At 40.1% G+C, this 26,515-nt stretch overlaps 1 protein-coding gene across 1 annotated transcript in view; it reads right to left on the reverse strand.

Annotated features, from left to right (window-relative positions):
- Positions 1 to 9,553: 9,553 nt before the first annotated feature.
- Positions 9,554 to 26,515, reverse strand: part of WWTR1 (WW domain containing transcription regulator 1) — a 132,338-nt gene continuing 115,376 nt past the window's right edge. The window contains exons 5-7 of the mRNA XM_041734487.1: positions 19,195 to 19,328; positions 17,722 to 17,834; positions 9,554 to 12,998 (exon numbers count right to left, since the gene is read on the reverse strand). Of these exons, the coding sequence (XP_041590421.1) occupies positions 12,814 to 12,998; positions 17,722 to 17,834; positions 19,195 to 19,328 (432 nt within the window). The 3' untranslated portion in view covers positions 9,554 to 12,813. The remainder of the gene's footprint in view (positions 12,999 to 17,721; positions 17,835 to 19,194; positions 19,329 to 26,515) is intronic.

Consider the following 26,515-nt stretch of genomic DNA (forward strand, 5'->3'; position numbering starts at 1 on the left):
AACAGTCATCTATGCATATAACTTATAAATCAAGAAATAAATAGGTAGGGGCAGCCCTGGTGGCACAGCGGTTTAGTGCTGCCTACAGCCCGGGGTGTGATCCTGGAGACCCCGGATCGAGTCCCACATCGGGCTCCTTGCATGGAGCCTGCTTCTCCCTCTGCCTGTGTCTCTGCCATTGTGTGTGTGTGTGTGTGTGTGTGTGTGTGTGTGTGTGTGTGATGAATAAATAAATAAAATCTTTAAAAAATAAAATAAAATAAACAGGTAAATATACATATACTGGGGCTTCATGATGAAAAGTTTGGAGAGACTCACCAGGTGTGGTGATCATCAAAGGTGAGAGTGAGCCGGAATCACCTGGAAGCTTGCTAAGTAAATGCAAATCCCCCCCCCCCCTTCAGATTCAGGAAGTCAGAGAAATTCACATTTTACACTAACATCTTAATATACTCCGAGGCAGGTGATCCACTGACCCCCCCCTATAAATATTCTTCTGAGAATGCCTTAATTTTTCCTGGTGTTTTTTGTTTTTTGGTTTTTTTTGCTCTGTACTTAAAACAAACAAACAAACAAAAAAACAAAAAAACCACTTAATTCTCACCCAAAAGCCACAGATCTTCCTGGCAACATATATACAGGTGAGTGCAGAGAGGGAAACAAAAACAGCACTCACCTGCCTGCCTTTCTACTCCCCCCTCCAGGATAACCCAGCCCTCACCCAGTGCTCCCGAGGGGAGGATTGGGAGAGGGGCTGGTCCCCACACCCTTGCAGAGCCAGCTGCTACCCTCTAGTGGCGGTTCTGCCCATCAGCTCCCTCAGGGGGCGGCTTCTCAGCAGACACATTGGCCATCTTTCTAAATATCCCCCCATAAAGAAGTATTTTCCAACGGCCTTATCAATTCAAGACCTGGAAGTGTGAGCCAACAAGTCAACCAAAGATGGCACTATCCAAAGGAGGGGTTGCAGTGTGAAAAACAATATGCTCTCAAACATTTTCATCCATTCAACAACTACCTTAAAAATACTTTTGAACAGACTACCAGGCATTGTTCACGGTGCTAGACGCAAAAGAAACAAAAATCCCTGTTCTTCCAGCACTGATGGGCTAACAGGAGGAGACAATGACGAATTACCTCTTATTGTTATATATGGTGGTGAGTGCCATGAAGAAAAATATGGCCTGGGAAGAAGAAAGGGAGAAGTTGCCCCCAAAGGAGAAAAATGAACATTTTTTGACCACCAGCTATTTATTTACTGGGTGTTCTATAGAAGTCAATTGTCTTAATCTTCACCTCTCTCTTAACTGTACCCTCCTTTTTATTATAATAGCCAATTTTACATGTAAAGAAACCAAAGTTTCAAAACTGTAAGAGACTTGGCTAAGGCCACGGTGTTAATTAATAGTTACATGGCGTGGAACTTCTTAACTGGTTGGAGGAATGAAGCCCCCGGCAAATTTGTAAAGGAGATTGCCCACACATGTCCTTTCTTAATGCTCACACACCCACCTTCTCCAGGACTTGCAATGCTGCGTGGGATGTGCTGGACTTCAACTTTCCCTGTTAGGGCTTCCCTGCTCTCATTCTCTGAAACTCTGATTTTACTCTATGCTAATTCCATAAATGGATTATCTTCCCAGAGCATTAGGGGATTACTGATTATTAATCGTTTACTAATCATGAAAATTAATTTTCTCCATCCAGAGCCCCATTAGTCACAGCCTCATTACCCAAGTGAGAGACTTGAGTGAGATCTTTTTCTAGGAATAGTCCCTAAATCTCAATGATGGAAATGTCAGAGCCTCTGGTCCAGCAGTGATGAACATGCTTGTTGAAATTATATTACTTTGGGGGATTAGAGTCGTAGTTAAAATATGTTATAACTATTGGACTCTCAAAAAAAAAAAGCTATAAGAAAAAGAGTGTGTTTTTTGTGTACATGACACAAATCGACCTATCTCCTCGATGTAGAAAATCTGTTCAAACACTAAGGAAGATTATGGAATGGGAGGATTTTAGTGTCATGAGAAAATGAGCATTTTATAGCTAAGGAAAATAAGAAATGATACCCAGGAAAGTTAAGTGAATTTCCAGAGATCACATTTACACTTGACCCTTGAATAGTACAGGTTTGAACTGCATGGGTCCACTTATTCATGGCTTTGTTTCTTTCGTTTTTTGTTTTTATAAATGCAGTATAATACTGTAAATGTGTTTTCCTTATGATTTTCTTTAATACTGTTTTCTTTTCTCTAGCTTACTTCATTGTAAGAACACAGAATAGGGTATATATAACACGCGAAATATGTGTTCATTCACTGTTTTTGCTCTTGGCAAGGCTTTCCAGTCAACAGTAGGCTATTAGTAGTTAAGTTTTGGGGGAGTCAAATGTTTTAAACCGATTTTTGACTGCACTAGGGATTGGCACCCCTAGTCCCCTGTGCTGTCCCAGGGTCAAGTATATATCTGTCATTTCTGATGGAGCTGGCCCTAGTGCATGACTTCCAAGACTGAGGTTTTAGGGGAATTTATTCGTTTGCCTTTTGTCTATTCATCCTCATTCTTTGAGGATATTAAGAAAATAAATGGACTTGAGTAGAAAGAGTCAATATTACAAAGATTTCAATTCTGTTTAAATGACTTTAAAAGTGTCATGGTACCACAATAAACACAGATACACAGAGAAGCTCAGAGACTAGCTCCTGGAACACAATGGGTTGTAAAAATATATTGTGTTTCTCTTCCATTTTATGCTTCCATGCCTTTGTTTACCAGTTCCGGGTCCTAGGATTCTCTGCCCACTGCCATGATCTTACCTCACCAGCAGGCCCTTAAGTGATCTCTTCCACTCCTAAACAATGTTGGCATACGCTTGATGCTAAATACATAGTAGTATGTTATCTGCTTGGAGGCAGAGGCTGTGATTTCAATTTCTTCCTATCCTCACAGCACCAAATAGCCCTTGTCCTCAGAGAAGGCCACCAGCTTCTCCAACCCCAGAACAAAGCATTCAAACCCCTTTGAGGGGTTAAATCCATCTATTTTATTTGTTTACTCACGTTCTCCTGCCTCACTGCCTTCCTACACTGTCCTTTCAGGGCCATGGAACTTCTCAGCACTCAAAATTTTGGGCTTTCATATATGCTGTTCCCTGAAATGCCTGGGAAACTCCTTGAAGCTAAGACTGACACTCCATGTGCTTTTTGAGGTTGTTCATTCCTCTTCTTCCTTCCCTACTCTGGGTTCCCATTATTCACTCCATTTCACTATTAAGAAATCCAAACTGAAAATAAAAAGAATACATTATTCTTTGCCCCATAATATAGGGCCCTGATTAAATATATGGTTCCTGTAGAAAAAGGATTGAGTTTTCTTCATCCTTGTTTTGTCCAGTGCTTATTCAGTACCTTCAAGATGGCAGGGGCTCAGCAAGTACAGTGATGAATGAATGAATGAATGAATGAATGAATGAATGAATGAATTCAATATATATTTGGTGGTTGTTGACTATTACTGACCCTGACAATGTCAGGAGATATCAAAGAAGATCCTAAGAGTCTTATGTTCTTTAACACTCTTGGGAGAAACTAAATCTGGCTTAGGACCAGGGGCCTCAGACCTACCTTAACTTTCTCTACTACTGGAAAAACAACTATCTGGAAGATTTGACAAGAGGTTGTTTCAGAAGAAAACATTGACAATTTCCCAGCTCAATTCTTGTAATTATTTCTTTTTTAATGTCAGCCTCTTCTTTCTTATTCTTACAGAGAGAGATCCTAGCACAGGAAATCCTTTGATTTGCAGGATTGCAATGAATGAGGCTGGCTTCAGGATGTTTCCTATGCAATTACAGAGGGTTGCACCCTCCCAGGAGCCCCACAGTTTAATGCTCCATTGTCAATTCTTAGTACATTTGAGCAAAGGCCCCATATTTTCATCCTGCACTGGGTCCCACAAATTATGTAGCCAGTCCTGCCAATGAGTACATGATGCACACTTTTCAAGTTTACCAGTTTGCTGGGACTTTCCCAATTTTAATACTGAAAGTCCAGAATCTAGGGTAACCCTTCTGTCCGAAGCAAACCAGGACACTTGTTCACCCTACTTCTGGTCCTCAAACTGTAAACATGAGACATGCATCACTTTGTTCAATTACAAATATGAGCAAATGACTTACAAGCAGAAGAGTCCTTTTAGGACATAGAAAACTTTATGGTAAACGCTGTGACCCCTGCAAATTATTATTTCTAAACATAATTTATACATCTGCGTGAACTACAGTTGCGGCTTTATCGATCGTTTCACACTTTTAAATTACTACATGGGAAGTATTTCAAAGGACAGCCTATAGGAAAGAATTGCAAAGTCTAAGGTCAATAGAAGAGTCTTGGTGAATCTATGAGCCAACTGGAATTAGGTGTAAAATGTGTGTGAGCAAACTTACTGGGAACAACGCTTAAAGCTGGGATCAATTTCTCAGAGCTTTCAGAGACCGTGAAAAAAATAAAATAAAATGCATTGGCTAATTGTTTGGGTGAATCTTAAAATTTGGGGGCATTCCAGAGAAAGTTGTAAGCAGTTCTCCTTTGAGGACTTGAATATATCCGACCTTTTGAGGCATCCCTGGAATAAATGTATTCTGTTTTAGGGCCAGAATTCACAGACCCTTGTAGCTCTAGTGACCAGAAACTCATCCAAAAAGTCTTTAATATGACATAATGGGTCTGATCTTAATTTTATATTCATTTTAGAGCGAGCGTTACATGTATTGAACTATTCCAGGCAGCAAGGCAGATATCAGAAATTCTCTAGATGTTAACCTTGCACGTATTAACACCTTCATATGTGCACCGAATGGAAGATAAGTAAATTATATATCTGGGAGCTTTGATATCCACACAATATTAGTCGTAATTTTAAAAAACCAGTGTCCCAAGGAAAAAAAAATCTGAAATTTGGTAGCTGTAATTGTTTTAATTGAAAATACAAGTACGTAAATTTTCAAGATTGCAATCCTAAAAGAAAAGAAAATGGGAACTCGGATACACTATGAATGTACAAGTCCCAGCTCTGAGCGAGTGTGGCTGCAATGCCTGTTACCCCATTGATTAGTGATAGATTTGTTTACTCAGCTAGATCATCTAGAAAGTTCCCTCTCTCCTATTTTGCAGCCCCTTTTCCCTGTATGTCCCCTCTGAAACTACTCCCTTGCTTGGGGAATACAACGGGGATATGGTGGTCAGCAAAACAGACCCAGTGGCCAGCTTCAGGCTTTTATCAATTTACACTGCCACAGTGTGTGAAGTGTTCCCGTCTCCCCACACCCTAGCTAACACTTGGTGTCATCAGTCTTTTTAATTTTGCAGTTTGCTAGAAATGAAATGGTCTATCACTACTCTTGAATTTCCATTTTCCTGATTGGAATAAAGTTGGCAAGTTATTTGGCACTCAGTTCCCTGTCCTATACCTTTTCAATTCATATCCTCGGCCCATATTTCTATTAGACTGTTTGTTTTTCTCATTGACATGCAAGTTTGTTGTATATTCCAGATACTAGCTTAGATCTGGTTCTCAGAAGCACACCCTGATACAAGGACTCATGTACAAGTGATTTACTAAAGAAGTGATATTCAAGAAAGGAATTTTCAAGGAATTGGGTATTTACAGAGTAAACTGGTAAGAGAGTGGGGGAAACAGGAAAGAGGGAGGAAAGAAAACAAGAATGAGCTCTCGGGCCAAGTCCTGCACAAGGCAGTCTCTACCCACAGGGGACTTTGACAATCTAAGTTACATGCCCACCTGTCGTTGGCTAAAGGTCATGCTGTAGAATGTAAATGCCTATGCAGCTAGCTCTCTGCATGTGACTGCAAAGTGACTGCAATCCTTTTTAAAAGAGCCACAGATGTTCGCTGTTGGAAGCAAAAACACACCAGGTTGGGGGACGGGGTGTCTAACACAGTAAAAAGGAATCTAAGGTGATCTAGGTGGAGAACTGACATCACTCACTAGAGACAATAGCATTATGAGAATATCAATCCATTTCACTATTAAGAAATCCAAACTGAAAATAAAAAGAAATACAACAGGACAGTAACAGGACATTTTCCACCCATATAGAATTAAGAGTGAGTCAATAGTTCTCTCTACAGAAATAAGTAAATAAATAAATTAGTAACAATGTGAGGTGATACATGTATTCACTAACTTTATTGCAGTCATCATTTTCCAATATATACATACAAATACACTTTTCCTTTTTTTAAGATTTTATTTTATTTATTTATTCATGAGAGACACACAGAGAGAGGCAGATACACAGGCAGAGGGAGAAGCAGGCTCCACGCAGGGACCCCAGTGTAGGATTCGATCCCAGGTCTCCAGAATCACGCCCTGAGCCAAAGGCAGATGCTCAACTGCTGAGCCACCCAGGTGTCCCATAGATACATTTTTCGTTCAATTTTTGAACTTCATATATTCTACATATCTTCCCAAATATTTTATAGAATGTACAGTGAGGGAAAAAAAAATCCAGAACTGTTGTTAACTCTTACTCCAATCAAATTTGACTATATGTATTTTTGAAACTGCATGTTTATAGGAAAACTTCTCGATCTTCAAAACAAAACAAAACAAAACAAAACAAAAAAGAGGCAAAATTCAGCACCAGACTGGTAACAGTGAGACAGGCCTTTGCATTTGTTGTTACTGGAAGTATAAATTTGTACAGTCCTTTCTTTCAAAAATATTTGACCGAATCTATCAAAATTTAAGATCACATGATATAATGATTTTTTTCCCTATTCTTTTCACACAAGAATAGGCTAGTTAGTACAGCACTATCTGTAAAAGCAAAAACTAAAAATAATCAACCGGCTAGCAATAGGGGACATCCATGCAAAATATTAGTTGTTAAAAAAATAATCCAGTATACGACTATATGTACTGGCATAGAAATATGCCCATGAGGTATTGGATAGGTTTGTGGCTTACTGTGTAATGTTATGCAAAAGATTTAACCTCTCTGGGTGTTATTCTGTATGTTAGCAAATTGAACACCAATAAAAAATAAATTTATTATTAAAAAAAATTTAACCTCTCAAATTCTTCATCTATAAAGTAAGGATAATATTATTGAAATGTGTGCGGGTCAATATACAGATTAGATTAGATAATACATATCAGTGTTCTGCGTAGTGGTTGGCACATAGTAAATGCTCAGTAACTATTAGTAATATCATTCCTATTGTTAAGAGAAAAAAATGAAAGACTGAAAATAGTATGCATAATTATTTTTCTTCTGGGGATCCCTGGGTGGCGCAGCGGTTTGGCGCCTGCCTTTGGCCCGGGGCGCGATCCTGGAGACCCGGGATCGAATCCCACGTCAGGCTCCCGGTGCATGGAGCCTGCTTCTCCCTCTGCCTGTGTCTCTGCCTCTCTCTCTCTCTGCGTGACTATCATAAATTTAAAAAAAAAAAAATTAAAAAAAATTATTTTTCTTCTGTTAAAAAATCCAACTTACACTATAGGAAAAAAAATCTTATACATTTTTTTAAAGTATGAGACTTGGGAGATAGAGAAGTTTCACTTTTTACTTTATACATGTTGGCATTTATAACATTTTCAATAATGAGTACATTAACTTGGCAGTGATGATGAAATACGGTTTTTAAAAAGAACGCATGAGACTACATGAAAATGAAAAGCTCTGCACGGCAAAGAAAATAACCAACAAAAGTAAAAGACAAGTGACTGAATGGGAGAAGGTATTTGCAAATGATACAACTGATAAGCGGTTAGTATCCAAAACACATAAAGAACTTACACAACTCAACAGCAAAAAAACGAATAATCCAATTAAATGGGCAGAAGACATGAACAGACACTTCTCCAAAGAAGACATACAGATGGCCAGACACATGAAAGATGCTCACCATCTCTCGTCATCAGAGAAATGCAAATCAAAACCACAATAAAATACCACCTCACACCTGTCAGAATGGCTGAAATCAACAACGCAAAAAACAAGTGTTGATGAGGATGTGGAAAAAAGGAACCCTTGGGTGGTTTTGATGGGAATGCAAACTGGTATGTCCACTGTGGAAAACTCTATGGAGGTTCCTCAAGAAATCAAAAATAGAACTATCTTGTGATGCAGTAATTCCACTACAGGGTATTTAGCCAAAGAATGTGAAAACACTAATTTGGAAAGATATGTGCACCTGTGTGTATATACAGGATTACTTACAATAGCCAGATTATGGAAGCAGCTCAAGTGTCCATCCATAGAGGAGTAGATAAAGAAATGGTGGTGTACACACATGCTAGAATATTAGTCATAAAAAAAGAATGAAATCTTGCCATTTGCAACAACATGGATGGATCTAGAGGGTATAATGTCAAATGAAATAAGTCAGAGAAAGACAAATGCCATATGATTTCACTTATGTGTAGAAATTAAGAAACAAAACAAAGCAAAAAAGAGACCAAAAAACAGACCCTTATCTCTAGAGAACAGATTGATGGTTATCAGAGGGGAGGTGGGTGTCAGGAATGGATGAAATAGGTGATGGGGATTAAGAGCACACTTATCACTTATGATGATGAGCACGGAGTAACGTAGAGAATCATTAAATCAGTACACTGTACACCTGAAACTAATAAAACACTGTACATTAATTATCCTGGAATTTTAAAAAAATTTTTAAATTTTTTAAAAAAGAATGCATGCGACTTAAGGCTCTGCAATGTTAGTAAGCTGTTCCCACCAGGATCCCTTTTTTCTGTTGCTTAGCTTCTGCTAGAAAACACCCTTTCACTTGCTCTCACCTAATGTTTCTGTGGACTGGACAAAGGTATTACAACAGTGAGAATCAAACGACTCAAGGGACAGAGAAAATATACTGTCACAAGCCCACACTCAGAATAAATGATAAGCTGTCCTTAGCTTTGACAACAAGAAGCCACACGATATTTTTAACAACTGAGGAAGGACTGAGAATCCTATAGTTCAGACGTCTCAGTCCAATCTGTGAGGGTGTTAGAAGGACAGTGTGATTTTTTTAAAAAATTATATGTATTATACGTAAACTATATATATAAAATATATGAATTACATATGTACACACTTGAAAAAAAAATCTCGGTGGGTTCCTTCAAATAAAGGGGAAACCAGAATTCTGTGGATATTTAGAATATTGGAGACTAGACGTTTGAGCCAAAACAATGTTGGCCTACAAAATTTTCTTTCTTTCGGGATCCCTGGGTGGCGCAGCGGTTTGGCGCCTGCCTTTGGCCCAGGGCGCGATCCTGGAGACCCGGGATCGAATCCCACGTCGGGCTCCCGGTGCATGGAGCCTGCTTCTCCCTCTGCCTGTGTCTCTGCTTCTCTCTCTCTCACTGTGTGCCTATCATAAATAAATAAAATTTAAAAAAAAAAAAAAAATTTTCTTTCTTTCATTGCCAGGAGGGTTACATAAGCCCTTCTTCAGTACCACCCAAAGCCTCCAGTAAAAGGAACACACACAAACCATGAAAAGACAAAGGCTCCAAGTGGAAATTCAATTGTATTTATTTTTCTTATACAGAATCAGAGAAGTAAAAACCAGTACCAAACTCCAGGTAAAATGGTTTGATAGGATTGATTTGGCTGCATGCCTTCTGGAGGCATAGCATTCTCAATTAAAAAATAAACACACATATGTCAGAGTACAAAACGTAGAAGTACATTTTCTTAAAAAGTTAAAGTACTAGCACATAAATGATGTAGTGTGTTAGGGAAACGGTCTCCATCAATCGCCCATTTTCCCCAATTAAATTAATCTACATTTCCTTTTTTTTTTTTTAACAGCTTATTTTTTCCATAAAAGTTGTCCTTTAGAAGTTACTTTCTAATCATGTCATAAGAACACCACTTAAAATTAGCAACACTTCTCTCACTGTCTTCCACAGAGAGGGCTTCTATCAGGCCTGGGACGCTACAGGCTTTGTGCGCTTCCCACCTGTTGTCCCATCAGTGAAAGAAACTGCCTTCCACATCCTAAATATTCCGGTGAAACACGAACAATTACTCGGGTTTAGGAGAATTGCAAATCGGTTTTGACGATGTATTCACTTCAAGAAAATTGTTTTATCAGGAAAACAATACCATGAAAGAAAGATCTCGGCAATGAGTTTTCCATTTCAAATTTTTAATATGCCTTTTCTGTGGCACAGCGAATGGATGAAATGTTGACATTTACTGATGGAGGACTAAGAAGACTAGATATCCTGGCAGTTCTTATTCTAATAAGAAATATAAATAGCACCTTATCATGGATTCTGTAGGGCTCTTAACACTTACAATGATAGGAAAAAAAAAAAAAAAACCTTTAAAAAGTTTTTCTTACTTTTAGATTTCTAGCTTTAGTGTTCTTTAATGAAGGCCATTATTTTATTGGCCTTAAAAACAAAACAAAACAATTACATCTGGCTTTGTCTATTAGTAAACACGCAGTCATGGTTCATATTCAATTCTGGAAAAATATTTGTTATGTTCATTAATAAATGTTTCAACTAATTTCACTAAAAAAAAAAATTCTTCTAGTATTTTCTAATGCCACAAGCTTACTAGGAAATTACTTCTAAAAATTGATAATACAAATCACCGATGTTTTAGCTACTTTAAAAAAAGAGGGGTATCCGTTTCTTTTACACTTAATAACCTGAAAAGGAGTCTATAAAAATATTTTTAAAAAATACAGTAACACTGCTCAGTTTTGTTAGGTCCCTTGTTTTTTGTTTTTCTTAGAAAGAATGTACAACTCTTTTTGCAATTATTGCTCATAAAAGAAAAAAAGAAATAGTGCTCCCTTCAATTTAGTAGCAACATAAACATCCACCCCCCTCTCTCTCAGAGCGCTCAGGGAGAGAAAAGGAGTCAGGAACAGAAACTATGGGTCCTTCAGGAAAAAAAAAAAAAAAAATCACTTCATTGTGTTGGAAGCAACAGCAGGCTTATGCTCTTGTCCACAGACATGCTCAGGGCAACACCAGCCCTGCCCCTCCCTTCTTCCATATAAAGTGCACCAAAGCCCTTTCTTCCACAACAGAGTCTTTTGGTATAAAAGTTGTAGGAACTTGTTGCTTTGTTCTTTTGGGCACCTCTCCTACCTCCTGCTTGTCTTGCTTGTGGGGGACTATCACTTGTCTGTTCCCATTTCACAACTAGTATCCTTCCACTGCATACCGTGACTTGACTACCTCATCTCTGACCTTTTCACTTGCCTTCTTTCCAACAAAATTAAAAATATTTTCTGCCTGTCTATGTTCTGGTAGATTGAAGAGGATCTTACTTAGGATTCCCCAATAGATCTAAGCCCCCTTGGGAATTAAGGTTCCTCTCAGAGACCTGAACTATTCATGTCTTTCCAAAAAGATATTAAATTCATAGATTATAAATAATGTCAGTTCAAAATATTAAACAATCGAGGACTTCATTGGCAATGCAGACAGAGTTGCATGCCTGGGGGAACCTGATGCTCTCTCTCAGTCCTTAAAAGCTAATAAAAAAAAAAAATGTTTTTGGTTACATAAGAGGTATTGAGTACATATTTCATGCCTTTTTATACCAACTGTAGCAAACACGGTTAGGATAACATACTTAGGAATCAATTTTGCTGAATTCAGAAACACGTGTCTCCACCATACACCCTTCAGAGGGTTTTTTTTTTACACGTCAGTCAGAGATCTGCTTCATCCTTCAAACAGTTTCATAGATAAGAGTATTTTAAACACTTGAAATCTGGAAAGCAAAACTGATAAGGCTTCAGCATTTAAAAAGCAACAGTTTACTGTGTGTGCTGTCAGGTTGGAAGCTATGTTGTCCTGATGTTTTCAGAACAGTTTTCAAAAGACAAAAATACAGTTGCCACTGATCAAAAATATTTGGCTGCCCTTTGTCATCAGCTACAAAATTAGAGTGCTTTATAAAATAAACATCAAATTCTAAGCTGCAATTTTTTAAAAAAAATCCAACTTGTAATTAAAAAACAAAAGTTTTGTTTAACAAATGCTCATAATTAGTACCAAACTGGTCTCTTTCATAAGATCTGTAAGTGTAGGAGCTGTGACTCAGGTTCCTGCTCCTCTCCTGCTGGAAGGAAGAGTTGTCTAGACACTACGCAGTAAAGTAATGAGGAAGGCCAAACTACAATAGGACCATGTGTGCCTTTGCAGATACAGAGTAAAAGAACCATCAGAACCAGCATGGATTCGAAACTACATTGTATTCCATACAGCAGAGATTTACTATCCATACAATGATTTTTAAAGCTCACGTTAAATATTTTTTTAAAGCATTTGGTACTACTGTCATTAATACAGTTTTTAAAACTGCAAATCAGGTCTAATTTCGTGTACATTTCCTGGACCGAGCTGCCTGTCACAAGTCACTGCCTGTGGTCGGCTTTTTATGATTTATAATCAATGGATGCACAAATTTCAACTAACACCCCTAAAGCTTAGTTATGGGGCAGCAGAGAGAAAAACAGAGAAGCAATTCTGCATTCTCAGTTCTGCAGAAGCAATTCTTGCATAGCCCATCACAGGGGTGCAGGCCTGCAGAAAATGAAAATAGAGCATTCATTTGCGTTTAACTTAAGTTACTGTCAATCAAATCCAGGCAATGATTAAACTGGCCGCATGGAAAGGAGGGAGCATTGAGTCATGGAGGCAGAAAGTGGTACACCTGCAGACTTACTCTGCTCCATTGCTTTTTCCAAGAGGCCCAGGAAATGTCAGGTCACGGCTGCATCCACGTTACAATGGTATTGATTACAGCCAGGTTAGAAAGGGCTCGCTTTTGTTCAGAGCAGACTCTACATCATTGAAGAGGGGGATCAGATCTTCAGATTCCAAAGTTCCTAGGTCAACATTTGTTCCCGGGAGACAATCAAGAAAATCCGGGAAACGGGTCTGCTGAGGATTGATGTTCATGGGTGTCTGTCCTGCGTTTTCTCCTATAACAGAACAAAGGAAGATCGTTTTAATTCCATTTTTTTAAGCTCCTGAAGCACTAACACAACTCTCATCTTCATTTCCACAGTGCTTACATTTAAACAGAAGATTCTATCACTGCAGGTCTAAAATATTTCACCTCTGTGAAAAATTCCAGCTACCACCTTCCTAGGATTGAGTTGGTGATCCTCACTCATAAGAGATGCAGAGATGCCGGGTCAATCTTTATTTGTCCTGGGAAGACACTGCCCAGAAGGGATAAGCCCAAGATAGGAGAAAAGCACGGGAAGGCCCTGTGGATGGGACCTGTGGTCTATGCCCTCCCATGACAGCTGCATGAAGAGCGGTTTTGTGAAAGAGTAGAGGGGCCCCCCTGTAATAAATACCTTATCATCGAGTTATACTCTAAGGACTTAATTGTTAAGCTTATATTTATCCATGTCATTCCTCTTTATGTTCAAAAACAACACTTAGGAGTTTCCTTTAACCATGTTATTAAAGAGCTGTCTTCATCGATGGCTCTAGGTATCGTTTTCAAAGTATTTTATAAAGCAAATTCTGCACATCACCCCCCCACCCGCATGTGCGCGCGCACACACACACACACACACACACACACACACACCTGGCACCATACAACTATCTACTTTTCTCACAATGCGTACAAGTTACAACCCATGTGAACATATGAAGATTCTAAGAAGTCAAGTTGTAAAGAGATCTGTTTTACTTTTTGTTTAGGCCACTATTACCTAAACTCTTAATCATCCAACCCTATTCTGGTAGAATTGATATCCTAATGGAACTGGAGTCCACAGAACACAGTTGAGAAAATACTGTTCCAAGAAAATGAGATGTCTGGCCTATGACATGAAGAATACATATTCTTTCTTTCTTTCTTTCTTTCTTTCTTTCTTTCTTTCTTTCTTTCTTCTTTCTTTCTTTTTTTTTTTTTTAAGATTTTATTTATTTATTCATGAGAGACACACAGAGAGGCAGGGACACAGGCAGAAGGAGAAGCAGGCTCCCTGTGGGGAGCCCGATGTGGGACTTGATCCCCAGACCCCAGGATCACGCCCTGGGCCAAAGGAGATGCTCAACCACTGAGCCACCCAGGTGGCCCAAGAATACATGTTCTTTATACATAATAGTGTAGGAGAAAACATACTGACCTTTGTGCCAGTGGACTGGGCTTTTTAGCTGTGAGGCCTCAAACACACTTAACATGTCTGACCCAGTGTACCCAACTGAAACTGAGATTATGGGCACATTCTTCACACGCTGGAGTAAAGAACCGTATAATGTCTGCCACACATCCATAGTTCTGGGCATCGCTCATACCAACAAACTTATATAAATACAAAAATGCAATGAATGCTGACTGTGCTGAGAGAAAGAACCTGGGAACTCAATCACTGTTGAGCACCCAGTATCAGAACAACTGGTTAATTCAAATAGCCCTGATCAATTTTCTGAAGGGATAAAATATACCTCAGAGGCTGAGGAGCATTGGTAACTAACACCAGCTTCCACCCTAGAATCATTTGTGATCTGTAATTAGCTTTTGTGTCCTATAAGTATCCTTGTGTGTCAGTAGCCTTCCTGAAACTGTGCATAAAAATTTCATTTTTCTGAGGAAAATCAGAGAAAATTCATTTTAACCATATGCATTGCATCTTTCCAAGAGATGAGGGAAACGTGATCAAACTTGCATTCTGGTGATAGCAACGCTCAAAAGCTCTTCTGTAACTCGTACAATATCAACAACTCTTGGCAATATTTTAGAGGATTTTCATCACAAAAAGCAGTAATTTGAAAATTAAATGAAATTTGACATGAACTCAACATAGTGTTACAGATACTGGAAAACAACATCAAAATAGAACAGAAAATACAAAATAACTTTTACTACCCACTAGAATGTAACAGATGGAAATGAGCCTTTAAAAAAAAAAAATCTGCCCTGAAAAACTATGATCTAAAGCGCAGCGTGTCTTTTTTCCTCATCTCCAGTTAGAACCCTTCATCTCTATTGATTTCCTATATAAATTTTCTAATAACTCAAGAATACTTTTTTTTTTTATATAGCCACACAAAATCTATTTTAAAGAATTTCTCTATCTTTTCTCCTCAGACATGGAAACCATGAGGAGACTAGTTATGAGATTTTTCGTTAAGGTTTACAATCTTAAAATCTCTCTCTTTGGATCAACTTGGTAATCGCCTAGTGATCTTTTTGGTCTTTAACAGTTTTATCCATTTAAAAAGCAGGAGAGGGGGATCCCTGGGTGGCTCAGTGGTTTAGTGCCTGCCTTCGGCCCAGGGCGTGAACCTGGAGTCGCGGGATCGAGTCCCACGTCGGGCTCCCTGCATGGAGCCTGCTTCTCCCTCTGCCCGTGTCTCTGCCTCTCTCTCTGTGTGTGTCTCTCATGAATAAATAAATTTTTAAAAATCTTAAAATTAAATAAGTAAATAAAAATAAATAAAAAGCAGGTGAAACAAAAACCAGGCAGTTCTGAAAAGGCTATGGTTATTGCAGAATATTCTAGAAGAGTGGATGACCTCTTAGCCTTTGCTCTTGCTATTCCACCCCACATCCAGCTGTTGTTTCCATGTGTGATTTGCAAAGGGAGTGTGCTTAGCTGGCTTGTTTCCATTCAACGTGTGGTCAGTGAATCTAACAGACCCTTTCTAGCCACACCAGGGACCTGTGCCCACCCCCCAGCTTTTCCTCATCCTATTACTGTATTTCATGTCTTTTCCTGAGAAGGTTCATGCCTACTTCCTAGAAAGACTTCACAGACACAACCCTAAACTCCACGGGCTGACACTCACTTAACCAGGTTAAACTTGGAAGTCTAGCATTTATCAAGTTCAATTTGTCCATGACTTCAGCCTCTCAGAAGGGGAGGAAGAGAATTTGGGGCCAGACTGTGTGATCTCATGACTCCCTACAACTCCATGAAGGAGGCATGTAACTCCCACTTATTGGTGAGAAATACAAAGCCCTTATAGGTTCTGTCATTTTCTCAAAGTCACTATCAACAAGTGGAGACACAGATTCAATTTAGGTTGCCTATCTACAAAGCCTATGTTCTTTCCAGGACACCACTTCATTCCACATTTTGGTTTCAAAATATTCCCTACTTTGAGGCCATTTTTAAAAGCCACAGTCAGCCTGAGATTTAAATCTCCTGAGTCTTTTTTTTTTTTATTTAACTTTTGTTTTGTTTTTGTTTTTTTTATATATATATATACTTACTGGCTTCCCAGTGTTTAAAAGATGAAAGCAAACAATTATTAAATATAGGAAGGAGCCACTTCATAAGGCTGTTCCAAAGAGGACAAAATAAATCTCACACCAAAAAATAGAGAGATGAAGAAAGTGAGGAAGGGAGGCCAGAGGGAAGAAAACCAAAGTAATAAATCAAAGAATAACAAAACAAACACTCCAAACTATTCCCATGTGACTCCTCACAAGACAGTCTGTGCTATCCTCTAAACACATCGATGACAACCTGCAGAGAGACCCCAAAGCACCTACTCCAACCTCCCAAGGGGCCTGGTTGACTTTGACTCATGTCTGACCGGTGGTTAAGCTTCAGAGCACAAAGAGTACTCATCTAAGAACACAGTTAACAAACACAGGCACTGTGGACAACGGCATCGGGGAAGGGACTTCTTTTCATCACAGGACAATTAATTTCCTGTCATCAATGATGGCGTAAGAGAAACTCGCATGAATCATTGCAAATAGTGGACCCCTCAGCCATCATTTATTTTTGGTTCTAGACTATCCTCTAGGAGTTTAAGACTTTTACAATTAAATTTAGATTTGACTAATAAGGCCAAATTTGGCTTTTGCAATTGGAGGCCTCACTCCTCGAGAAGAGGAGGGGGGACAGGACCAGAAGCCAGCTGGGCCTGGCCTGAAGGAGGGGGGCAGGCTGGGGCTTAGGTCAAAGGTACCCTGACTCTTCTGTTTAATTGCTGAAGGAGGGCATCATTACCATGTTGGGACCTGGAGCTGACAATTCAGAATTTTTGAGGGGCTTAGCTTTCCAAATGCCTGCTACCAATTGCTTCCCGAATGCAGCGAATGACACCAAAAAAAAAAAAAAAAAAAAAAAAAAAAAAAATTTGCACAATGGTAGATTATAAAGCAGTCCCACTTCTCAAGAGAAAGAGTGGCCTATACACTACAACTGAATGCTAGAACAGCATAATATCCCACTGTGGAAGCAGGAGGCTATATGGAGCAAGGACAGGAGAGGAGGAGAGGAGAGGAGAGGAGAGGAGAGGAGAGGAGAGGAGAGGAGAGGAGAGGAGAGGAGGGTGGAAGGGGGGAGGAAGAGACAAAGAAAGGAGGGAGAGAAGGAAGGAAGAAAGGAATAAAAGACAGAGAAAGAGAGAAAGTGAGAAAGAGAGAGAGGGAGAGAAAAAGGGAGAGAAAGAGAGAAAGGAAAGAAAAGAGAGAGAAGGAGGGAGGGAAGGAAAGAGGGAGAAAAGAATTTCAAATTCTATGCCTGTATATAAAACTCTATTTGTATCAACTATGGAGAGAAGGGACTAGAATTTATGAATAGTGCCTGGGGTTTGGGTGGCTTTTCAGTGGTCACTTTGTGTCACTGCTGAGAATAGGTGTTTCTGGTTGGACTTAGACGACCGAAGGGACGATTTAAAAATGCAAACACACTGCCAGGTACTCGCAGGCTTTGCTCCCACCTGTGTCCATCTCGTCCACGTTGCTGAGGAAGTCCTCTGGAGTCGTTGGGACACTGTAGCACCCTAACCCCAGGCCACTGTCAGTGCTCTGCTCCCTTGAGTGATAGGGCCCCCTGCGGAGCAAAGGGTGGAGAAACTTCAATGCAAGCCCACACCAAGAAATTCCAAAATTAAAACACAGTCACGAAACCCCTAAACTGGTGCACTCCTGTCATGCTGCCCAACTTTGCAGGCAATGGACGGAGGCCGACTTTGCACCTCCCCTTAACTGTAAAACCTGCACACCAATGTCAATGAAAGTAAAAGACAAGGCAAATAACACTGGCCGTTGTAGTAAATTGACACTGACTTCCTTTTTTATCTCAAAATAATAACGTGAACACTGTTCTGCATATATGATACGATTTATGTTAATTTTTTAAAAAAGAAAACAATGTTGAATATTGCTTACGAATGCACACGCTGACGAGCAATAGGTGGTATAAAAATGTGTGATGGACACACACCAATTTCTTTCTTTTTTAAAATTATTTTTAAAAAGATTTTATTTAGTTATTTATTAATGAGAGACTCAGAGAGGCAGAAGGAGAAGCAGGCTCCCTGTGGGGGACTCAATCCCAGGACCCTGGGATCACGCCCTGAGCCAAAGGCAGACACCCAACCATTGAGCCACGCAGGTGCCCCCACCCACCAATTTCTGAATAGTGGCTTCTACGAGGGAGGGAAAAAGAGAAAGAAACAGATTTCAGTGGTGGTGGGGATGGTTTCAATATCAACTATGATATGTTAATAAAAAATAAGATCTATGGAAGAATGGCAAATCTGGGTGTTGGATACCTGGGTAAATCTTAGGATATTCTTTGTATTTTCCTGTATATTTGTAATACTTCTAAATCAACAATTTAAAAATTCCTTTTCTTCATTATTTCAGTTACTGTTTGTTTTTACCTCTCTTTCTGTTTTCACTAACTTTCATACTTGTATTTGTTTGCTACAAGCCTCTGCATGGGCAGAAAAGGCACAGAAAATAGACAATTGCCCTTTGGTTGGGTTTCAAAAGCTACAATTAAGGTTTGACTACTTCTAACTCATGAACATATTTCTGGCAAATTATCCTTTCCTTCTGTTCATATGTTTCATATTTTAAAACAGCATCCCTTTGTTTTAATTAGAATTTTTATCGTAAAATACTTTTATTTTATTACTTTATTTTTTTGTAAAATAATTTTAGACCCCCAAAGAAGAGGTAAAACGAGTACAGAGTTCCCGTGCACCACTCACCCAGCTTCCCCAAGGACATCTTACATAATCCTAGTACAATTGCCAACATCAGGAAATGGACAGCTTGCCTCTATCCCCACCCCAACCTCCAAGCTCCCTACCTTTCCCCGACATAAACAAAGACCCATTATGCTCCAGACCACATAACAAAGAAAGCAAAAATAAGTCAGTCGCTCCAAAACGTTAACTTACCCATTGAGGAAAGGATCAGAGCTATTATTAGTGATGGATCTCATGTCTGGGGTCATGGCTGGCGGGTTGACAGCAGCCTGAACGGTGGCCAGAGTCTCGGCTTCCATGGGGAGCTGTCTACAGAGGGCGGCTTCCTACAGAAATAGGACAGAGGGAGACGCAAGTTATTCACTCCTTGTCACAAGGATCGCAGCGAAATACATTTCACATGAAAACTTTTCACCAAATACAAAGCACTTAATGTTTGTTCCCAACCAGTCAAAATCATCAGGAAATCATTACTGTTCTTTCTCCAGAGAAAGTCTTACAGGCATAAGCCACTTTCTGACATTCACAAAGTTAATGAGAAGCTCAGCTAATATCTACCTCAGGACACTTAGGTAGCAACTGTCCCACCCATTCAATTGTTTAAATACCCAAATCAAAGAAAGGTGTCAAGACACTTTCTCAAAGACAAGGCTATTTTTTATTCCAGGTGCTCAGACCAAATCTAAGTCAATCAAAGCAGCTGAACTCCTTTGGCCTAGTACCTCCATTCTGGTCTTTGCCACCAATGGGCCCATAAAGCTGTGGAATTAGAGACTCAGGCTCTACATCAAATCATAGCAGCCCAGGTGGCTCAGAGGTTTAGCCCCGCCTTCGGCCCAGGGATCCTGGAGACCCGGGATCGAGTTCCACGTTGGGCTCCCTGCATGGAACCTGTTTCTCTCTCTCTCTCTCTCTCTCTCTCTCTCTCTGTGCGTGTGTGTGTGTGTGTCTCTCTCATGAATAAATAAATAAAATCTTTAAAAAAAAAAATCATAGCTGGCAGCCCTATGTCAATAGCCAGGAGAGCAAAACAACCAGTTAAAAGGTTTGTTAGTCAATCAGTTTTTCTACTTGACTGCTCATTTTATTGACTGGATTAAAATGGCTGAAGGGTGGGGAACCACGCAGAGCCAATCCAAATCCCACTGACAACAAAACTGATAGCATATGGATTTCATTAGCAGAAATTAGAACGCTAGGAATTATTTTGTTTTAGCTGGCATTACTTTGCCAAAGAGAGTCAATCCAAAAGGTTATGAATTTGACTGCAATACTTTCTCTAGGTAGAACCTCCAGGGAGTCTCTCCCATTTTGACAAACAGAAGCAGACATCAAATTCCCTTCAAATTTGCTGCCCTTTCCAGAGAAGGATACTTTTATATGTTTATATTTGCATCCAAAACCAAAGTTAGGCCCTTCCTATATTTATGCCTATCAGTTTCCCACTTTCCAGCCTGAAGTCATTGGACTTACCATCCCTCAAACCCCAAAACCATGGCTACAATGGCAGACAGAACATTTAGGCCATTTAAATTACGGTATCTCTGTTAAATCTCTTCCAGCCCTAACATGCTGTGATTTTAGAGAATAACTGCTGTCTAGACAAGTCTAGTGAAGTCATCGGCAATAAAAACTTTCGGTTACTAGAGTTCATTGTACTGTTATGAGGAGTTAGGGTAGCATGACTCTTATAAAACGTGAGACACCTGATTGATAAGAAATTGCACTGCTAATTTATATTGCAATAAACATCCTGTTAGGAAGGGCTTCTGGTTCATTTCTCTTCATCCAGGTTGCAAATAACCAGAATGCCAAACAAATTTTCTTCAGTTATCCATAAAAAGCGAACCACGACAACAACAACAAAGGATAGTTTTTTAAAGGTGATTTTAGTCTATAATTCCAATCTTTGAAGTACCTTCTGAATAAATCTAGAAAAATTAAATTACTTCCTGATTGATAGTTCTTTTTACGTGGTAGGCAGTGTGCATTAGACACCTTATTCTCGAACCAAAGCTCACCTGAAGGCTTCATACAGAAGAATGACAAAGACTGAAGCTGGTGGGAGAAGCCCAGAGTCCACCAAGCACACTCATACACACAAACCACCGTCTGAAAGCATCTAGGCGATGATATAGTATCTAACTCTTTGTAAATGCAGAGATCCTCTGGGCAATAACCTTCATTACATTAAAAAAAAATCAACTTTAAATAACATTTCATTTTATAACCATTCTGAATCAATGTGGAGTTTACCCTGAAACAGATGCTCTTTTTGTTTGGTTTATTTTTTTAAATTCAATTAATTAAAATATAGTGTATTATTAGTTTCAGAGGTGGAGGGGCAATGATTCATCCGTAGCATACAACACCCAGGGCTCATTATGTCATGTGCCCTCCTTAATGCCCATCACCCAGTTACCCCAACACCCCCACCCCCTCTAGCAACCCTCAGGATGAAGGCTCTTATGCTTTGTTTCCCTCTCTGATTTCATCTTGCTTTACTTTTCCCTCCCTTGCCCTATGTTCCTCTAGATAGATGCTCTTTTAAACATTCAAGTTGAAGAGATCGCTGCATTTTCTTATATCTGACAAAATTTTCTCACTGTAAGTCTTAAGAATACTGGTTCAATTTCTAATATCCAGGTGGTCTGAATGTAAATATAATGAGCATTATTTCTGAAACTTCACTGGATAAAATTTAAAAAATACATGCACACACACTATACATATATATATGTATATGATTTCTTTTTCATCTATAATAACACACAAGGTGGAAGTAAAATGTTTAAATTATAAGAAAAAAATCAGAAACTAGCTATAAAATATTTAGTTCTAAACTTTCCCCTTCATTTAAATTACTCCTGGCAAATGTCACATAGATACAACATATATTTTTAAGAGAAAGCTTGTGTGTAAATATATAAATAAAACTCAAAAGAGTAGAATAGCCAAAGCTCAGAGAACCCATACTATATTGGGGAAAACGTTTCACTGTGCCATCTGCCAAATCACATCTGTCAATTCACATATGTTCCCGCTATTTTAAATTAAAGATAATTGAAGTTCCATTCCTCAGCATCGTTATTTCCTCAACTATTTTGGAGGCTTGACCCCATCATCAAAAGAGGCAGTGCTACGTTCTGTCTGTAGGGGGCTCACATTATCATTTTCCACCTTCTAATGACTAACAAATGAGAAAGAATACTTTTCTAGAAAGGGTGTTGAATGTGGTGCCTGGGAAGTTCAGTTGGTTAAGCCTCTGCCTTTGGCTCAGGTCGTGGTCCCAGGATCAAGCCCCACGTTAGGCTCCCTGCTAACTGGGGAGTCTCCCTATGCCTCTTCCCCAGCTCATGGTCTCTCTCTCTTTCAAATAAATAAAGAAAAATTTTTTTAAAAAGGGAGAGGTGTTGAATAGACCTGAATAGTAATTTTGAAATATAAATCAGAGTAGTGTGAGTTAGAAAGTTATTATAGGGGGCAACACTCTTTCCACGATTATTCTTGGGTTACAAGTCATTCCACACAGCTGCCAACATGAGGAGAATGTTGGCTCCCTGCCCTATGTCCATCTGAGTGGGCCCACCGTTTTGGGCCCGAAAAGCCCTATGTGACAGCACTGTCCACTTCCCTCCTTTGTCTCTGACATGCTTCCCTCACTCACTCCCTTCCCGCTGCTCCCCCCAGTGCCAGCATCTGCCCCAACTGTACCCTCTGCTTAGAACCTCCTCCTTGGATCTTCCTAAAGCTTATAAACCTCACTTAAGGTCTGCCTCCTCCAAATGCTATTTCTTCAGAGATTGAATTAAATTTTCTTCATGGCAGCTTAAGTATTTTTGTGTCTTTCCCATCAGAATGTTAGAAAACTCCACAAAGGAATCTTCTTTGTCATGTTCATGACTCTATCCTCGCTGCCTATAATACTCTAGGCATACAGCAGGTACTCAATAAAGTATGTGCTCAATGAATATTTGAAAATTATTGGAATTTAAATGGGAATTTTTTAAACTGTCATGGGTAATGAAAGAAAAAAATAAACTAAGAACATTCCATTCTCATCTTTAACCACAAATATGATTAAAATAACAGCCTATGTATACATCTCAACTAGCCAGGCACAAACTCCACCCTTGTGTGATGATCCCACGGCTCTCTTCACTGCTCCTAAAACAGTAGATAGGCAGGAGGGCAGAGTGGTCAGGAGCAAGGATTCTGGGACCAGCCTCTTGGATGTGAACCCTGGCTCGGCCATCTCCCAGCCAGTGAAACTCTCTGTTCCTCATCCAGAAAGTAGGGATACTGACAGCATCTACACAGACGAGCTCATTTAGTAAAATTATTATCGTCTCTTGTTCTGTATTCCAATCCCAGAAAACAAAAGCAGAAACCAAGCAATCGTAGAAGCCACGTTACCATGTGGAACCTTCTCCATACTGAGTGGTTTGACATTTCTTCGTGGTTACCTTTCACTTTGGATGGATTAAACCCAAGCGTGAAGTTCATCATGATGAGTCAGCAAGGCTAAGAAAACAATTTTCTCTCTTTTCTTTTGTTTCTTTCTTTTTAAAATAAAGACCAGTCTGTAAGCTTTTTTTTTTTTTGTATAATATAAAATCAGTTTTTAATATACATGGAGAACAGTAAGAAGTTTCACTTCACTTGATTATATTTTATAATGTAATAGTTCCATATTTAGAAGTACCTTTTTTTTCTTGACTGAAAATATTTTCCTATTTCTGCTCATGAACTGGAGGAGAAAAAGAGTAGTACAAAACCCAAAGTTTGGAAATAAAAGGACTAACATCATTAACACATCCGAAACCAAACATGGGGAGGATTTTCTCAAAAATAACTGCTAAATTTAGGTTTAAAATTAAATCCCAGACTCGGTATGATTTTGGCTGCCACACAACATCTGCTGCCCTACACGCCTGACTTTGGTTTGACCAAGAAGCAGCAGTCAAGTCGGATGAAGGTAAAATAGCTCAACCACAGACAGAAGATGGTGGCGCTGGACTAAGCAAACGGATGTGGAGACAGAGGCTCAGTCGGCCAAGGCTGGTCTAGGACTAGACTCAGGTCTCCCAACTCAGAGAGTGTGTGGCAGTTGCGCTAACCACTACTGGGGGCCCCAGCGCCTCCTCATCTAGGCAGGAGAACAAATGCTAAGCTGAAGGTACACCTGAGCCCCTTGGTCTGACTCTCATCTCTCTCTTCCACTCTAGTCCAGTAGGTCTACTCACAGGTGCCTTCCCAAGGTCCCCCTTCCCTGTTCTCCCCCAAATAAGCCTTTAGTTTCCTAGACTTCTCTACTTTGAGTCCCTCTTCATCTAGCCGTGTCTTATCCGCCCTTGGAAGTTCTGTTGTATCACCTTTTCCAGAATGCCTTCCCTGACCATCAGAACCACATCGAGCTGCCAGCTTCCTCTCTCCTGGCTCTGGACTCCTAAATAAATGTGTCGAGTTACGTGTCACAATCCACTCCTCATCTGGCCCCAAGCAGCTCTTCCTACCAACTTCAAGCTTTCTCTTAATGCTATCACCACCTATCCTAGTGCAAAATTCCAAGTCCCTTGATTCTCTCAGCCCCCAGAACAACTCATTCATCTGTACCTGTATTTATTTTTTTTAAAGATCCTATAGAAACTACCAGATGCCAGGTACTGTCCTCAACACAGGGATATAGCAGTGAGCACAGACAGTGCCCTACATCACGGAGGATTCTAGAGAGGGAGACAGATGTGGACAAAAGCCAGGCCTTGTGCATTCTATCTCCTTGATAGCTCCATGTTCCAAACCTCTGTTCCATTTCAAGTAGCAGATCAGCATTGCTGCTCTAGATATTTCAACAGACGTGCCTACCTCTAGTCAACCGCCGCAAGCAAGGCTGCATCCAGGTCCCTGTTCTACACTCTACAAAGAGTAACCAGAGGAGAAATATCAGGCTGGAAGGGATCCAGGTGTCATGTCTTCTGGAGAAGCAGGGAACTGTTTAACCAGATGAGAGCTGAGGGGTATACCTTGGTTCTCCAAGTATTAATGGGCTAACACATGGAGGAAGAAAGGCAGATTCCTTCTACCACAGATTTTTTTTTTGTAAGATTTAATTTATTTGTTGATGAGAGACAGAGAGAGAGAGAGAGAGAGAGGCAGAGACACAGACATATGGAGAAGCAGGCTCCCTGAGAGGAGCCTGACACGGGACTTCATCCCAGAACCCCAGGATCACGCCCTGAGCTGAAGGCAGATGCTCAACCACTGAGCCACGCAGGTGCCCCTCTACCACAGAGCTGAGACAGATCTGAGGAAGGGCTTTCCAGCTAGTAGCCTTGTTGAGTGGTAGAACTGGCTCTCTCTGGGATCCCTGCGTGGCGCAGCGGTTTAGCGCCTGCCTTTGGCCCAGGGCACGATCCTGGAGACCCGGGATCGAATCCCACGTCGGGCTCCCGGTGCATGGAGCCTGCTTCTCCCTCTGCCTATGACTCTGCCTCTCTCTCTCTCTGTGACTATCATAAATAAATAAAGAACTGGCTCTCTCAATTCTCTGGGCTACTGGCCACCGGAATTCTCAAGCAGTTGTTGAAGGTTAAATGCTATTAGACATGTCCAGAGCTTGGCACAGGAGAAAAGGCGTCCCTGAAATCGGAAAGACTGGAGTTCAAATCCCAGGTCAGTTACTCTCTAACTGTAATATCTTGGGCTAGACTCTTACCCTTCCTTGATAGTTTATTCATCTGAAAAAAAGAGACAGCTTATAAAAGTCACGTTGTTAGGCTGTTATATTTTATTTTTTAAAGATTGTATTTATTTATTCATGAGAGAGGCAGAGATATGTGTAGGGGGAGAAGGCGGCTCCTTGGAGGGAGCCCAATGTGGGACTTGATCCCAGGACCCCGGGATCACACCCTGAGCCAAAGGCAGACGCTCAACTGCTGAGCCACCCAGGTGTCCCTGTTATGAAGATTTAAAAGCATGTTTATAAAGAACCTGGCCCAGAGAGGCAGTCAACAGAATGAGTTCCTGGTAGAGTTGTATGTTTTAGGAGGCAGAGATGTCAGCTAAAGCTTGCGTATCACTTACGGTGTGGGAAGCACTGCTCTAAGCACTCTATCATTTCATCTTCATGACAACCCAACCATCTCCATTTTACAGATGAGGAAACTGAAGCACAGAGAAGTTAAGCAACCTTCCCAAGATCTGGCTCGAGTCTGTTCTCATAGCCGTCCTCACAGTGCAGCAGAGAGAAGAAAACCAAGGGTTGAGGTCAGGAGACCTAAAATTTTCAGCTCTTTCATCTATTGGCCATGGGACTTGGGCAAGTTATCTCATTTCTCTGGGCTTATTTTCCCAGTTATCAAATGGAAATACCAGCCCTCCTCCTTCAGGTAGCATGGAGGAAGACCTGATGATACAGCCTATTTAGCTGTCCTGAACATAGTTTCCCTTGCCAAATTGGGAAAAAGACTGAACTGGACATATTCTATGGTTCTTTTCAATGTATATGGGTGGA

Source organism: Vulpes lagopus, chromosome 19 (genome assembly GCF_018345385.1).
Source record: "Vulpes lagopus strain Blue_001 chromosome 19, ASM1834538v1, whole genome shotgun sequence".
Lineage (NCBI taxonomy): Eukaryota > Metazoa > Chordata > Mammalia > Carnivora > Canidae > Vulpes > Vulpes lagopus.